Source organism: Glandiceps talaboti, chromosome 22 (assembly GCF_964340395.1).
Source record: "Glandiceps talaboti chromosome 22, keGlaTala1.1, whole genome shotgun sequence".
Classification (NCBI taxonomy): domain Eukaryota; kingdom Metazoa; phylum Hemichordata; class Enteropneusta; family Spengelidae; genus Glandiceps; species Glandiceps talaboti.
Genome location: NC_135570.1, coordinates 7,145,329 through 7,163,575, shown reverse-complemented (window position 1 = coordinate 7,163,575; position 18,247 = coordinate 7,145,329). Strand labels below are relative to the sequence as shown.

At 37.5% G+C, this 18,247-nt stretch overlaps 1 protein-coding gene across 1 annotated transcript in view; it reads left to right on the top strand.

Annotated features, from left to right (window-relative positions):
• LOC144451949 (A disintegrin and metalloproteinase with thrombospondin motifs 3-like) overlaps positions 1–18,247 on the top strand; it is a 53,772-nt gene that overhangs the window by 20,834 nt on the left and 14,691 nt on the right. Inside the window, exons 5-8 of the mRNA XM_078142871.1 lie at positions 15,161–15,326; positions 15,739–15,917; positions 17,255–17,338; positions 17,846–17,996. Coding sequence (XP_077998997.1) covers positions 15,161–15,326; positions 15,739–15,917; positions 17,255–17,338; positions 17,846–17,996 — 580 coding nt within the window. The remainder of the gene's footprint in view (positions 1–15,160; positions 15,327–15,738; positions 15,918–17,254; positions 17,339–17,845; positions 17,997–18,247) is intronic.

The following is an 18,247-nucleotide window of genomic DNA, read 5'->3' as shown; positions in this document are numbered from 1 at the left end:
GAAGAGAGGGTCAGTAGAATTAATATTTGGCTGCCCCAGAGTTGACAGGTTTTCAACTTGTGACGTCACACGTCATGGGACTAGACGCGTTCTGTCTCCTAAATTGTCATCATGAGTTCGCGAACGGAAACTGCTAGTGTACATTGGCACGTCCTTTACTGGATCAAATTACGGTCAACTATCATCACTACAGCTACCTTGTTACAGTGTCGTTTCATGTTTTCCCAATAGTTGGAATAACAAACTTGATCGAACCATATGGTTGCATCGTGGGTACTCCCATCACTGTCATTCCTCAGAAGTCTTGTGCCTAAAGACTGTCTAATAAGATCGTGTTGATGTCATTCATGATACTAATACTCAGCCATAGCACACTTCACATCCAAATGAATGACTGTATAGTGAATGAATAGATAAATAAACAAACAGAATGGAATGATGTACAGATTAAAAAAAGTCATGCTCTGAGTTCCAACACACCATCTATAGTTTCGCGGTACTGTTTCTTTTTAAAAATACTAACAAAAAAAATTTACTTATCACCGTCGCCCTCATCTTCTGTTACCATGACTACTGTAGACCTCACCATCTGGTCGTCAAAACTACATCAACAAACATCAAAACCATAACCTCACTATACACACACACACACACACACACACACACACACACATACATACATACATACATACATACATACATACATACATACATACATACATACATACATACATACATACATACATACACACATACATACACGCCAACCAACCAACCAACCACCACCACCACCACCACCACCACCACATGTACAGTTTCAATAACAGCATGTACGAAGTATATAAATTGCTAATACCGAAGATACAATTGCGAGATGAAGGGGCAAAAAGTTATTGTGTTTCTCAGCATCATAGTACATTTGTAATTCAATATCATCATCCGACCAAGAAATTTAAAACCATATCTTGGCACGTAAACAAGCGTAAGTAATAAGAATGACCTCTGAATAAATGTAAACTCGTATTTCCGATAGACGTCACAAACAGTGCAATTCTGACGATGCTCAAAGCTATGAACCCCAAAAGTGAAGCATTGCCAGTTTTCGGGATAGACCACAGGGAGCTCAAGCTTAGTTAATTATGTTTACGTAAGCAAACAAGCAAACAAACAAACAAACAAACAAACAAACAATAAATAAATAAATAAATAAATAAATAAATAAATAAATACTGGCAAATCAATATCAATAATGTTCCTATGCAACAAGTATTACTATGTGTTTTCCTGTATGCGAAATTGTCACAATTGTACATACCACAGGGGATGTGACTGATCCCTACCAAATGCGAATGTTATATTTTTCAAGTCTTAATAAAAATGCCAATTTGACTTCTCATCAGTAAAAATCCATCTTTCTAGAACAATAGTGTTTAGAACTCTCATATTTACCAGGCACAATTGACGTCATAGTCAATGGCCCGGAAGGCTAGCTGACCTTTGTCGACATTGTTTTGAAGTTGACCTTGTCTACATCGTGGACCCACAGACCTGGGCAAAAAACAAACTTTGAGAGATAAATAGTTATAAATAGTGTGTGTCTGTGTCTGTGTCTGTGTCTGTGTCTGTGTATGTGTCTGTGTCTGTCTGTCTGTCTGTCTGTCTGTCTGTCTGTCTGTCTGTCTGTCTGTCTGACTGTCTGTCTGTCTGTCCGTCCGTCCGCCCGTCCGTCCGTCCGTCCGTCTGTCTGTCTGTCTGTCTGTCTGCATGTCTGTCTGTCTGTCTGTCTGTCTGTCTGTCTGTCTGTCTGTCTGTCTGTCGGTCGGTCTGTCTGTCTGTCTGTCTTCATCAAACATGATGTATATTCTTTGACAGTAAAAATGCCAAGGGCAAGGATGCAACTGTTATAAGGCTAAAGAGGAAGCTATGACATGACCTCTAGTCAGATGTCGCGACAAGCGTGCCAGGAATGACGACCTTGCGCTCTTCTCATAGAAAAATCAACTATATGATATCTAAAGTAAGCGTCGGAATAAAGTTCTCTATGAAGAATATGCTTTGTCGGAATGTTAATGACATTTTTATATATCACGTGTCAACTGTCCACCCGCTGTACTCGTATTCGGAACAACCGAATCTGTTCACGTGATTTCATGACATTGTCGTAAACGGCAAACACCTCTTTACGGCAATAGGAGTAGGAAAAAAATACTGTGTCGACAGCAGCAGCGCAGTAATGGCTCAACCTATCAGGCAAGGTTTTCTGAAAGTCTCTATGGAAATATCATGGTTAATATACATCATCAGCGGGGTCATCGCCTTACGTTGCGTGTGGAGGGTCAGAGAAACATGACATGAAAACACGATAAAACTAAAGTCTCCTGCCAGTACTTGGTGATGATACCTTATATTAAACAGATCAAAACATTTTGCTTCCCGTCTTGAAAGAGATCTAAACATTATTTGTACAATTGTCACAAATAGTAACGATTGGGCCTGTGTGCAGCGGAAACTTTGATCAAGAATACCTACTATTTCTAATTATTGAAAAAAAACCATGAACGAGCGAAACGGTGGAGTAACTAAAACTGGTGCAACGAAAAGAGACAGAAAAATAATGTAGATAAGCCATACACATCTGAAATCTAGTTGAACATTTACAAGATGAACAATATATTTTAGATCTTTGGCGAATTTTCGCAGACGACAATTTGTGCATGAGACAGGCATTACAAAAAAATGATGCAACGAGAAAATGAGACGTGGAAATAGGGTTGACTGTCTTGCTGCATTTACCGCTTTCAAGATTTATCTTTTGTTACCATAGTAACAGTTATAAAGAACAGTAAGTGCATGGTACCGTGGTAAATGTTTTGAACCATGAGCAGCTGGTAGAAGTAAAAACGTTCGATTTATCCAATAGGGTTCATATAGATCCGCTGTACCATACCTGGGTTATGTTTAGCTTAAAGGATGACGTCATTATTTCGTTCAAGAATATGGTGTGTGAGTCACGCGCTGTGACGTTGGCAGGCTATTGGCTTTGGGTTTTGACTTTTGGTCGACATCGCATAGCCAATATTACTTCTTGGGGTTCATTTGTTAACCACTCGATCTTATTTTTCGTTCTCGAATTATGTGGTCGATGTTCTCATGGAATTATACCAAATGATCGTTTTGTAGTAACATTGCACGATATAAGAATTGTTCAATAAATGGAACGGAATTCTTAAATGAAAAGACTAATGGTTTTAAGGGAAAAGCCATTAAATGTGCCACTGGAGCAAATCGGTTAAAGTTTACACCTAGAGCCATGATACTGTTATATCCACTTTGATTGGCTGTCACAAAAGATATATTGTCACTAGCTAATCAGAACACAGTCGTTATATGACGAGATAAGTCGTTGACCAATCAGAAGACGGCGTACATGGATGACCAACTTTCAATAGTGTCCGTAGTTTATTTTAGGTGAAGGTGAGAAGAACTATTCTCTACCTTTCGATGTTATTTTTGTCTCGGTATTCGAGCACGGAGAATGTCACTTGTATCTGTTACAACATTTCAAAAACACAATGAAATAACTAACCACGAAATTCGAACCGTTTGAGAAATATTTAGTCTCATAGAGTCGCCCAAATTGGTACCTTCCAGCTTAATCAAATACTTTTTTATTGGCGTTAATAGCCCACTTTGGATTAGGTGAGAAAAGGCAGTTGTCTGGGGTAGATGAAGTTAGTCCTGAAGAAACTAATATGATTGATAAGATAACACCAATGCGAGAACCTGGGATTGAGTCATGGGCCTTTATGGATAAGGTCTTTTATTTTTTTCATTTTTTTTAAAACCAGGCGTTAAAAAAGTGATTAATCTCACAGAAAACATAACAAAATTGACCACAGTATTTCTTGTATGATTAACCCCGATAAACGGTTGACAAACGCTCTCAGTTCCAAACAACGTAGCTTTACTATGAACTGAACTCCACAGTCATGTTATTTGTAAATCTCATCAATGGTTGACAGTGCTGAAACACACGGGCCCTAATGGACCGTGACATACATGTACTGGGTGCAAAAGTGTTTCAGTGACATGGTCAGAACATACCTAAACATCATCTGTTAGGCGGATAGGATGTCATTGGTTCTCTCTGGGAGGTAAAACCGCAGATACGTTTGGGATAGGTATACACGCATGCTGGTCAATACACACACACACACACCACATCACCCCATCCAACCCCCCTGCCCACCCAATGATAGGATGCCATGACGTACTTACCGATTGTCCAACCCAAAGGACATTCTTAGTTGTTTTATAAACAATAAACAAACACAAAACAACAAGACTATATCAACAATCACATACATGAGTGACAAAGATTACCATATTATTGATAAAAAAATGAATGTTGCTATGCAACGAATATTGTACTAGATTATAATTGTGTAGAAATGGTCTCACAGGACGAAATTCCTCGAGCAATTTCTAGATGTTTTGTTGACCAAACAACTAATCAAACCCCCTTTCCCCCGAGGTGAGAAATCATGTAACATATGACTTTTTATAGTCATATATATTTAATGTTCGTTGCATATTAAAATCATGGGCTGTCTGTTGCGTTATGTCTGTTATGGTTTTGTGAGTTTTCATTGGTTTTGTTTGTTTGTTTGTTTGTTTGTTTGTTTGTTTGTTTGTTTGCAAATTGTAAACAAAAGCAACAACTTAAGCCTTAGCTCCCTGTGGTGTACGAAGACAAGGCAGCCTATGTTAGCACGGTAGATGGACACACGTCATTCATTTCCTATGAAAATACAGAATTCTTGGAAGACACGGTTCTGTGCGTTCATACTTGCCACTTTATCGTACCCAATATAATAGATATAATGACCTCGTAAAGTCAGCGTCTGGACCCCTGATATCATTTTGCTGACTGTTGATGTAACGGCGATACACATCCTTTGTTTCAAAATAAATAATGTCTGTGATTTAGGATACTCCAGACACGTATCATAATATAAATCTATAGAGCAATGTACTATACAGGATGGATGGGCATTGCCCTCGTACCAAACAACTTTAAACTGTGTAAATCCTCGGAAGAGATATTAAAACGAAGATTATCACTGTCTAACTTATGCTTTACAAGATCGTACTGGTAATCAGTCTAGATTGATATATATATATATATATATATATATATATATATATATATATATATATATATATATATATATATATATATATATATATATATATATATATATATATATATATATATATATATATATATATATATATAACTCGGTGAGTATCAATCTGCTAAGACAGTGCTCTATACCGCAGTGGCAGAGCGTAATAAAACTATATATATATATATATATATATATATATATATATATATATATATATATATATATATATATATATATATATATATATATATATATATATATATATATATATATATATATATATATATATTTTTTTTTTTGGTGGTTCTAGAACTCTTTCTTGGTTGTAACTCGGAGTTTCACACATAGTCATCAGACAACACCGAGTTATATATATATATATATATATATATATATATATATATATATATATATATATATATATATATATATATATATATATATATATATATATATATATATATATATATATATATATAACCTCAGACCACTATATATTCTACAGTGGTCTGAGGTTAGTATAACACGATATACCCCTTCCAGTGACTGAATATCCGTATACGACTAGATGTATATACATACGATATACCCCTTCCAATCTACGAATATCGATACAAGGATACATTAACTTTGCTATCACTCGATCAATCTCAAGAGGGAACTCTTTCAAATGTAAGCTACCTCCCAGTCGGTGACTTATGTTACGAGCACTATCTCTTACTGCCTGGAGTGATGCTCATCGGTGAATCGTGTACTTAGCAAGGATCATGGATAAAGGCAGGCATGGCCGGAGGAAGGCATTTGGACCTAATACACCACGGAATTCATTCACTTTTGTAGACACTTGGTCCGTGAAGATATTCACATAGGATGATAAAACTATTTTATAGAGTAACAAATTGCGGCATCGCCGAGAAGATATTTGTAGAGATATGCTTACAATGGCCATGGTGTAAGTAATTTTACAATAGAAAAGTCATTTCATATATTACACATAATCATGTTGCTAGGGACAACTTAAGGAAACAAGATTTACTATATTTTTGACACGGTCTTGTAAACAAGTATCATTTTGAAGTACATGCATTAGTACTGAGTTTATGAATAAATCAATTCATTCATAGATCGTATACACCGTGTAGGGTCTATGATTCAGTGTGTCTTCACAAAGTAAAACAACGTGATATCTGCAGTAGCTAGTTCTGAATCCATCCGTAAAGTACACATGCGCATTCCAGTAAAGAAAAAAAGCGTGAAAAGTTGCATTGCGGTACCACAAGTTTATTTTCGTTTCAAATGAAACTAAATCGACCGGTAAACCGCGGTGCTCATGTGAAAATTAAGAACTCGGGGAAATGTAGACGGCGAGAAGCCAATACTGGGATTTGCTTTAGCATTTTACAGCACGTACATGTACCTATATCGATTCATTGCTGTAAGTCAGGAGCGGCTGGAAAGCTGTGGTCGCTGAATCAGTTTATTGTATCACGAACATAAACTCTGTTATCCATCCTAGACATGCATCGTAAACCCTAAGGGATCATTTACTAAAAATAGCTATTAAATACAACACACTTCTGAGACTACACGGTTTCTGTGTTTCATCGTGGACTTTTCCATTAGTGTACATTGTGGTTTTGAACTGATGGACAGTGTTCTAATATTCCCTTACCTCGATCTGAAACTTTGGCGGGCTATTTGTCTACAAACTGTAAAGGCGCTTCTCAAATGCCAAGTTTAACTTTTAAAACCACTACTTGAACTTGACAGTTATTGTTTCATACCATTCGTCTGCACTAATTACAGGTACAACATTTCAGCCATCTGATCATTAATATCCAATCAGATTGCGTGTATGGACGTACCAATGAACTTGAACGCCCCTATGAAGGTTGTCTAGGCAACGACTTGTGTGGTTGCCCTTTGACATGCGAATGTGACATATGTGTGACCACAAACTTGTTAAGATCTGTTAACTCGGTAACTCAGAAATCGTACGAAAATAAATCAGCTACTTATCGGACTCGCTGTGTACGTAACGAGTGTAACTGATATTGTTAAAATGAAGTACTATTTTGATCAACAAGGGATCGTTTTTATTTTCATAAGATTACCAGTAAATGATATAATGTTCTCATCTCACCGCATTTAATTTGATAGACTTCCTAGCAACAATTTAGTTGTTACCCTAGCAACAACAGTTATGCCCTAGCAACATGAATTGATGTCGTAGCAACATGAGTAGACGCCCTAGCAACCGTCAACTGACACTGCTTCAGAATTCTCCTTTCGTGACAAAATATGATACTTCGCTCGTCACTATGCTAGAGATACTTGGTTATCACATGATGATATCACACTCCTTATTATAAAATTATGATTTGAGAAACCATGCTGGACGTAGTAAGCACTACTACAGCTGACTGTACGTTTGAAATTGAATGTGATCACGATTTTTCAAACCAAAATTTTAAAATCAATTAGTGCGTATGTAGGATATGATGATCCCGGTCTAAAACTTTGAAATATGCAAAACAATTTAAAGTAAAAAGAACTGAAATATTTCTTCAAAATAATATCCGGGATTTGTATGTATGTACAAAGAACTCGACGTTAATGTTGTCATCTTCTGTACTTTATCTGTTGTAAAATGTATACTTTGTTATCTAGTCATGGAATATCTTCAATCCGGTGTCGTGCATGTCTAACACTGCCCGTCCACATAGGACCTATGCTTGAATCTTGCTTTTCTCATTTCTGACGCCCTGTAGAATTCCACTCGAAGGTCTTTGCCATTTCCCAGCGTGTAGCGACCCTTTTCACGGACGCAAGTTAGCGAACAACGCTCAGTTTTGTCAAGTTTTCTAACTCGCAACCTTTGCACAGTTGTGTCCCGTTGTTAAGAGCTTTCTCACATTTCGCTCAACAAGAACGGTCTTTCACGGTTACTCTCTACAAGTTGTTCACATGTGGTTACTGCCATGGGGAAAAAAAATCTCGAGAAAATTCATGCCAAAATGAGTAAGGCTGGTAGCTTTAAAGACCTCCGAGACACGTTCAAAATAAAACACAGGTCAGGTTGCGAAGGAAAGGCAAAAAACGTGAATGCGAACAATGATAGCAATTGTTAGCTAACAACGTGGATGGGAAGCTACTCCTTCCAATGATATTATTAATTCGAAAAGTATTTTTTGTATGGAAATGGTTCGGAGACTGCGAGCATTGTCATTTAGTTGAAATAAAACATTGGATCAAAATTATGTAAGCACGGGAAAAGGAAAAAGGATCTCCGAGAAGTATAATTGTGTGCAAATACAAGCCACAGAAGTCGATGTCCTCGAGCTGATGTTTGACCCAGACACTACAAAGCACAGTTCATCTACTAGAAAGTTAATCCAACGTGCATTCGAAAAAAGGCTATAGAATGTGCGTTCGTTGCCTGTGGGTGAGGTTGTACCTTGATAATACCGACCACATCACGAAGACGGAAGATAGATACAACACGAAGGATGTTGAACGGTTACGAAGAGAATGGTTCAACTTAAGTCTCGACGAACATAGAGAGAGAGACACACAAAACTCTTTCACTGTTCTCAGTTATAAACCACGTATTATATGATTGCAATAGGTGAATAGATGATGACGCGTGAATGTAATAGAAATGGCCTAAAGCTTGAGAATGCAATGAGGGTACATACGTGCATATAGAAATGTTGACAATTGTTGCACAGAGTCAATGTCCGGGCTGGCGTTTGACAACACAGCACAAAACATAGAAATATTACGTCACAGGCTGCAATAACGTCGATATGTTTGTGATTAAATAGTGGTATTAAAAATGTTGACAACTGTTGCACCAAGTCAATGTCCGGGTCGGTGTTTGACAACACAAAACATAAAAATATACGTCGTAGGCATTAACACAGATGTGTTTGTGATTTGTTAGTGGTAGTGATATTAAAATAATATTGGTATTCAAATACTGGCATCTCGATATTTGTACCATGTGTCCAGTAGGCTGTCTAATTAACTGATCAATTAATCTAAATGTATTCGTTACGTAGAAATACCGAGACCCTATCTGAAAAAAAAAATAACCACCCCCACCTCCCCCCAAAAATAAATAAATAAAAATAATCAATGATATTAAACACAGAAATTGTTCTAGAGTAGAGTTTTCAACGAATGCGTGGGCATGACTATTCGTTTGCAGTCATGCGTCGACACCTGCATAAGACGTGAAAAGAAAGGGGGAAGGGGTGTTGTAGGAATGTGGGTATAAATGAAGTCTATACTGAGAATATGGAACGGAAGTTTAGAAAGAGACAGGAGCCGTAACGAGAAGAAAGGGACAGATTAGTGTCGGAGATAGAGTTCATTCATTGCTTTTGTAATTTTACGAAGCAAGTCAGTGCCCGAGAAAGTATGACAAGGTGCGTATATTGCATTCACATGTTAGGTGTACTTCGCATAATATACATATGTCCGAAATCGAGACATCTAAGGAAGTGGAAACAGACTTGCCTCAGAACTGTTACAGTTAAATAATCATGTCGGAACCATTAAGAACTAGTAGTAATAAAGTAAAATGGGGTAGCAAGGCTCAACAAGACACGAAAAATGAAAACTACAATTTCAAGAGAGGCGTACCTAGTTTACATCATTCTGGAAGTCATTCTCTTTGCGCAAATGAATGTGCTTAACATATAGAACATTACAAGACTTCTGAAAACAATATCGGTGAGGTTCAATATGGGGTTGAGGTGGTGATGATGACGGGGGGGGGGATAGCTTAAAATGTATTTTAGAAGGATTGAATGAATTAGTCCAATCTGATATATAAACCACTTATAAGTATTATACGAGAAGTGTAGAGTTGTGACGGAGAACGAATGTCTATTGTCTCTGTATGATACGTCATTAGACACTCGTTAATATCATTAGCCCTGTACTATAGTAAAGGACAAGAAAAGTTGATGTGTGGAGACAGCGAAACTTGATGATCACATGTACGTGTACACATAAAACTCTGCTTGCCAAGGTTCATTTTGAACCCCGGGACTTAAATGACAACCCTGCGCATGTAGGTATAAAATAAAGCTCTCTCCTCCCTCTTCCACATGGCTTGTACAATTTTCACAAATCGTGTTTTTATAGCATAAGAAATATCGTTGATATTAAAAAAGAGTCGAGAGAGAAAGGTAACTTTGGGATCATTCGGTAGATAGAAACACAATTGCAAGCTGGAGAACGTTTCAATCCACGAACTGAAGGCAGTTATAGTATACTGTGAGGGCGTGCATTACTTTTGGTCCTAAACTGATGCGTTCCCCCAATAGCCTTTTTGCCCGACTTTCCCTGTATTTTAAAGTAAGTTGACGGATGTATGCCTAGAGACTTGCCTATCAGGCCATATAAAGCTGGTCGGCATCGCCATAAGCAACTTACTAGTAAAGTCTCTGGGCGAGAATGCCTATGATAGGTGGGTCGTGTTACGCATTGATTAAATCACAAACAAGTAAGATAATTATCTTCAAGTTGGTACAAGAGCCATGGGAAATGCTTGTAAATGTGTATATATTAGCTATATTAATATTTTATTCCATCGTACAAACATTGCGATGGTTGACTTTTACCAGTACCATTGCTTACTTCATGTACTTTTAACGACAACATTTACAATCAGTTCTTACATATGAACAAATGTTTCTTAAATGACAATAACAAGAGATCATTTAAAACCCAGTTTACATAAAGATTTACTGTATACACACAATGAAATGTTAGGCCTATAACATAAAAGAATAATATAAACCGACAGTTTTAGTGCAAATAACTCGAATATAGATTGTCAAATCGCCTCATAAATGATGAGTAGCACCCCCGTCGACAGCAACGAATCCCACACATTTCATGTAGAACTGTTTTGTGAACATAACTCCAATGATATTTTTCTGATTATTCCGCTGAATCGGGAGTTCCCCCCCCCCCCCCCCGGCCAAGACTCCTGCTCAGTACTATAGATTTGTAGGGCCTCGGTAGACGCTGTAATGTGGTAAACTGATTAGCACGAGATATAAATTCTGTGTCGGGGAATCAAGTATCATAAGTCGACCTTCAAGGCTAAAACTAGACTGGAATTTTGTCCGCATCTCGAAATAGCCCACAAAGAGATAGCCGATATAAATGTCTGCTAATCGGAAGGTTACCACGGCATCTCATGCTGTGAATGGTCGTCTCCTTTTTAGTGCCGTACTGGCATTGGCCTAGAAGTACATACTAATTACTGGTACGTCTTAAATATTTGATAGTTCGCTCTCTCTGACGTAAGCTCGGTACTGGAAATACCTCATTATTTTCTGTGTCGGAGGAACGTCATCGCATCACAGCGTTCGAGTTAGTGGTTGTCTGAACTAAAGTCGAAATGTGCGCAATCATATTTGACGAACCGGACACAATATTGCCTTAATATCATAATGTATTACCAGAGATATAAAGTTACGTTTACAGTAACTGTACAATGTGAGAATGGAGACGAAAATTTTGGGTAAGCTGATCAATTTGGATAATATACGAACTTTGAATGAACGGAAAATCCATAAATGTTTACAAATCTATACATAAACAAACAAACAAACAAACAAACAAACAAATTATGGACAAAAGCAAATTCTAAACCTAGCCATAAATATCCAACAAGTGAAAAGTAACACGAGGAACAGTTCTTGTGGATATGGCCTGGGAATATATTAGTCTACTGATAGGAGATGGATTGTGAGTTGTATTTTAAAATGACTTCTGCAAGATGTTAATCAGGCTTCCCATAGTACAAATCAGGAGTGATGGTTTGTATAGTGGCACAACATGTCGTATCTTATTAAAGTCACAAGACTGCAAGATGATTCAAACGTGCTGTTTGTTGTCCTAAAGTTACAGAATGCAAATCATATCAATGTGGCCGCAAGAACATCATAAAGTTAAACAGATTTTCATAAAATGTTATTACAGCTTATACCGAGTGTCAGTAATTTGGTATAAGGCGTCAATGTAGTCATACAGTACCGTGTAATCAGTTAGGTCTCATTTTACATATGTTTGTACAACAATATTAATTTCATGCCGGTATTTTTTTGAAGGCCTAGGCATCGTATTCCGTCGTTTAGTCGATAAATATGCAATACAACGTCTGAAGATGAACGTTTTTGATCCTAGTATGTTCTTTAGATAATATTTGGTGGCACAAAATGTTCAAATATATTCATGATATTTAACGAGGGAAATACTGAATGTTTTGTATATATTGTATGGTATTTTGTACAGGTGATCGCATCCACACACTTGCAATGCTACAACCACCCCCACCCCCACCCCCACAGAAAAGTATAGGATACGTGCCACTCAAGTGAGTCACTTTTCGCAAAAAAAAATCCTTAAACATGGGTCGACTTTCCATATGAAAATACCTAATCACGCGGTGGATAACACGGGAAACGTCTTCATGCTACCGTAGTTGACCTCATGAATATTGAACAATGGGTCTGCTTTTTGGATTAGGTAGATATTTTGAACTTGGGCTGCACACCCCCGTCTGAAGAAAAATAGGAGTACCTCGGGCTAAAACAAATACATACATGGACTGACTTTCGTCCTCGTAGTACTAATTTACAGGAATAATCTCACGCAAATAGTAACATTACGCCCTATCTACTGGATTGTCGTGACAAATTACTTTGATAAATATGTTGCCCACACACACATGTAAACCACAAATGGCTTTGATACTTATTAGTGTTACTAAGTTAAGAGAAATAGAAACATGCGTCAGAGCATTTATCCGATAAATGTGTAACCTTTCTAGAGTATATGACGTCGGTTCGCTTTTGTTCGTCGTATGTTGCTATTGATTTAGATAATTTTATAGCCAAGAATGCTGAACACGCGAAATATTTGATCCAGTTTTTGATATATTTCTCTAGCTTTCCCGTACATAAATCTCGCTAACAAATCACAAGTAAATATGTGATTTCGTCACTATGTCTTTTTAGATCGAAGTACCCATGGTACCATCGATCTAGCCTCAGACCACAGCAAAGTCTAAACACGGGTTTGCTGTGTATAATACAAAAGTGTAAAAGCAAGGCGTGGGGGATTAATACTCTGTATATATTGTGTCTGCATGTGGGTAGTAGTAATAGTATGTCTATATTTGTTTAGCCCTTCGTGTCAACTCACATGGCACACGTTCACTGTATGATCACAAAAAACCCCGTCCTAATAAGGAAACTCTGGTTTTATGCCAAATCATATGACTTTGTTCGGCGAGTTGACGGAAGACGGCACCACTAATAATATACTCCGGGGAGAGGAAGTGAGCTTCGTTAAAATGCGCATGTGGTCTGTCACTGAAATTAAGTTCTTAATTAGATTTATTGGAATAAAGTTTTATTGAAATAAGCCCGTTGAAGTTGAAACCTGTATTGTACGCAAACAGGATGCGGTGTTTATTTGATATTTATATATATCTAAGTAAGTGCAATACCCTATCGCTCTCACAAATACACTGAGAAAATGTTGTATGGTCCGACGAGTGCAAATAAGAACCATGCCGTCTAGACAGTGTTAGTATATTCCCCCATACTCATGGGTTCTTAAAACATTAAGTTTTTTATAGAAACAAACACTTCCTTCAACCTTAAGTAGAGAATCGACCAGGATATGCGTTGTTTTGATAAACTCCTGTCAGTTTAGTATATTACCGAAGGTCTGGACAAAGTAATACTCATTCTCGCGAGATTGAGTCCGTTCTCGCGAAACGAGGATGATCTTTTACTTTAGGGAGAACACGTACGTACGTACGTCTATACTGGGCCGTAAACATGTGGGTTTGGGAATGGAGAAGAAATGGTTGTATGTTCTTCATCGTCTTTAAGTAGACTTACGACAGTTCATATTGGACATGCATGTATAAATATTGCATGTTGTAATTAACGCAACTTATGGATTTCATCCTTGTGAGGGGGCCCGGGGTTTGATTTTGTCCACGTACACATGTGAACTTCGATCGGGACGCCACAACAGTCTATAAATAGCTAGGCGAATGAGTGACTTCTGTTTTTCAGGGTTGATTTGTTATATCATGATAGAGAGAATTACGAAATACTAGTAAAAAGGTAGCACCGTGTGTGAATCTGGTGCTGGAAAGACAGGAAGCCTTACCAAAGGTCACTTTTGCTTGGCGATGTCACGTGACAAAACTTTCCCACCAATCAGAAACTGTGTCAAAGGGCGATATGCGATGTGCTTACTCCAGCTCCAGCTGTTGAGTAGATTCAGTTCGGTGCACACACGTCCGTTTTTAGATTGCCAAAGACATTGTTATGATTATTCTGGGCTGTCTTGGGGGCTACTCAGCACTGGCTAGCACCTGAGGAGATCACCGGCAGGTGTAAGAATTTAGAAATCACTAGCAGGCGTCCCCGTAGTCCTGCTTGCATACGGAGTAATCCGGGACTCGATGCTGACAATTGTCCTTAGACTTAGAGTCAAGTCAGTAATATAGACTCGTGCACCGTCTGTAAGCAGGACTAGTGTCCCCGAGACTGTAGTCTAAGCTACCCGGGAGGTCGCCGGCAGGTAGTTAGCACCAGGAATTTGTATGAACTTTGTATGAAACTACATACAGTTGAAAACTTGAAATTCGCCCAGTTTCACAGATAGAACGAGTATGTGTTGTTTGTACGCTAAGTTATCGTACATGTAATGTATAACATTCTCTCTCTCTCTCTCTCTCTCTCTCTCTCTCTCTCTCTCTCTCTCTCTCTCTCTCTCTCTCTCTCTCTCTCTCTCTCTCTCTCTCTCTCTCTCTCTCTCTCTCTCTCTCTCTCTCTCTCTCTCTCTCTCTCTCTCTCTCTCTCTCTCTCTCTCTCTCTCTCTCTCTCTCTCTCTCTCTCTCTCTCTCTCTACTACAGGCAGGAATGATACAACTCAATGGTGAAGACTACTTCATCGAACCACTTGAGAAAAATACAACAACAAACTACAACGACTCAGAGAGCAGTGGACAAAAACACGTTATTTATAAAAGATCTGCCATTAAACATGAACTGAGGACTGAGAATGGTGACAACTATAAAGGTATGCCATGTACACAACTAGTTTTTAATGTACTTGAACAAATACTAGTATATCAGCTTGTACAAATCTAACTGTATATTTGTGAGCACTAAAGAGCTAGCAATATATATTTACTGGTGTTTTTGGTAAGGTTTGGGAACCCTGGGAAGTGGTGAAGGGAGATGGTCAGACCATGGAGGTATAAGGGGAGATATACCTCCATGGTCAAACTAATATACCTTTGGGAATGCATCTTTACCTGCACACACACACACACACACACACACACACACACACACACACACACACACTGACACACACACTGACACACACATACCACCTTTAAAAAAGTACTTTACAATTTTGATAACAAAGAAAGGTAAAGTGTCATGTCATCGACATTTTTGTTTGATTGTTTGTTTGTTTGTTTTAGTTGCCTCACCTGATTTCCTGGGCCAGGCAAGTGCTTTGCTCGGTCAGAACATACAGCAAAGGATCAAGAGAAGTACTGGTGAAAAAAACATAGAAGTTTTACTAACAGCGGATCACTCAGTGGTGAATTTCCACGGTTCCAGTAACATCCAACTCTATCTGCTCACTCTTATGAATATTGTAAGTTTTAAAGATTTTTGTAATCGTTATGTTACCATGGAAACATTTGGAATTACTTTTTTGTGATAGAGTAGAGAGTTATGCTAGACACTGCAAAGTGAAGCCAAAATGGTTACCGAGCATTCTGAGATGTTATTTCTTCCATGACACTGCGAAGTAATTGGCAAGGGCGTCTTCGATAGTGCCGTAGAAGAGAGTGTGGTCGGGTGTGGTTTACGACAATATTTTGCTAGTACATTTAAGTTTTGTCTTTCAACAATGGGAAAAGTGCATCAGTAGTCTACATTTTTAATACAAAGTAGGGAAGGGCAACCCGTTGTAGGTTTTGTTGTCCAGGCCCAACCAAAAAAAATGTTCCATACTGTTGTTGCATATCTTGTTCCATATAGTGATTCAAATATTGAAATATTTAATATAGTGTTTGATCCAAACTTATCTCCCCTTTACAAATTTCAAAACTATCAAATTAAAAACAAAATACAGCATTAAGAGTCACTCTTTTGATGACAATCCAAAAGTTGAAAATGAGAAATTAAGATGGAAGTTTTTCTTAACTGCATCGAACAGACCAGTGTTGGCTCTAGCTGAAGCTACAATCTTATGATATGTGAGCACCGACTTATACATCCTTACTTTATGACAAAACCTATTCACCACTCTCCAAACGACCTCCTCACCCTATAAACCTAAAGTCAATTGGTCCATTGTAGGCAGAACAAAAGTGGGTGATATCATTTTCATGAGAGACAAGGGTGAAGGAGGTCAAAGGTCAAAGATCAGATAACAGGAAGCCCTCATGTCACTTTTATATTGATACATTCCTTTCACTGTCTACTAGTCAGACTTCACCAATTATATTTCACAAAAAGAGTCAACAAAGGTCAATTTCTTTCTGAGAAGTTTAACAGTGAAAATGCAGATGTTTATTAGTCTGCATGCTTGACATTTATTAGTTTGGAGGCAAGCTGTTCATTTCAACCAGCACCTTGTTGGACAAGATTAAAGCTACACTGGCTGTAACTGGGGTGTTATTTTTTTGATCAGATAACCAACAGTATTCGCAATGAAAATTGCTAAAATATCAATAATTAGAAATTGTACATGTTAATTAGAAGCCTACTTTAAATGTAAGTAGTATAATGATAAGTTGAAATGTTCACTCATTGAGGGCGCTAATTTTTAGGTGTGGACTGAAAATAAATTTGATTGGATTGCACCATATTATACTGCTACACAAATATGTTTACCCACAGGTCATTTTGTACTGCACAGGATGTACAATATTATGATAACAGCCCCTATCTCATCATTATTTGTTTTGTTTTTATATTTTTCAGGTAAATAAAGTCTACAAGCATGATTCACTGACAGAAGATATCAACATTGTATTAGTCAGGATTATTCTTCTAGACACCAGTCAGGTACTGATGATTATAATTACCCTGGGTTATCCTAGCATCATTATCATATACAGTAAACCTAGATATTTTCGTTACTAGAAAATTTGGCAATTTTTACAGTCTGCAGCTAGTTCTCTCAGACTAATTTTAACTAATTACCAGATTGGTACATTGTGTTCATGTTTTAGTCACTACTTATTTTTTTATGTCTCTGTTTTCCAGCGAAATAAGTGAAAATAAGTCTCCAGCAAAAGTTTCCAGGTTTACTGTACATGCTACTGATGCAAAATTATTTTTCCATGGAAACAGTTTGAATCATGTGCTCCGTGATGAAGCACTGTGTTCTCGGAGCGCGTATTCCAGAGTTAATTAACATAAACCATGCTTACATACATGTATGTAACATGGCCAAAAAAACCTGACTGTAACATGGTGAAATCAAAATGACTTGATTTGAGCCTCGGTATACCATGAATCGTAAAATACCTGCAGTGTCTTTTAATAAACACAATTGATGTTATTTTACAGGATAGTTTGATTGTACTCAATAATCCATCCAAAAGTCTTGAAAATGTTTGTGTTTGGGCCAACTTTCAACAAAATAAAGACTCGGAAGACTCGGACAAACCGCACCATGATCACGCTATATTTCTTACAAGACAGATATTTGGTCCTGCAGGTGAGGTTATGAAAGGTGGGCTTGTATTGTCGCCTTTTTTATGTTTTTCTTTCACGGTATATTATTATCATTTATTTGATATATGGAGGTATAGTACAGGATCTTTTTTTCTTTACTTTAAACATTTTTCCATATAATTTTATTTAAAAGTACTTGGAGTTATTAAAATTGTCTTTTTCTGGCATAAGCTGAGTTTGTAATGATTTTGACATGTTCAAACTACTTATATAAAGCCATCATTGATAGTGTAA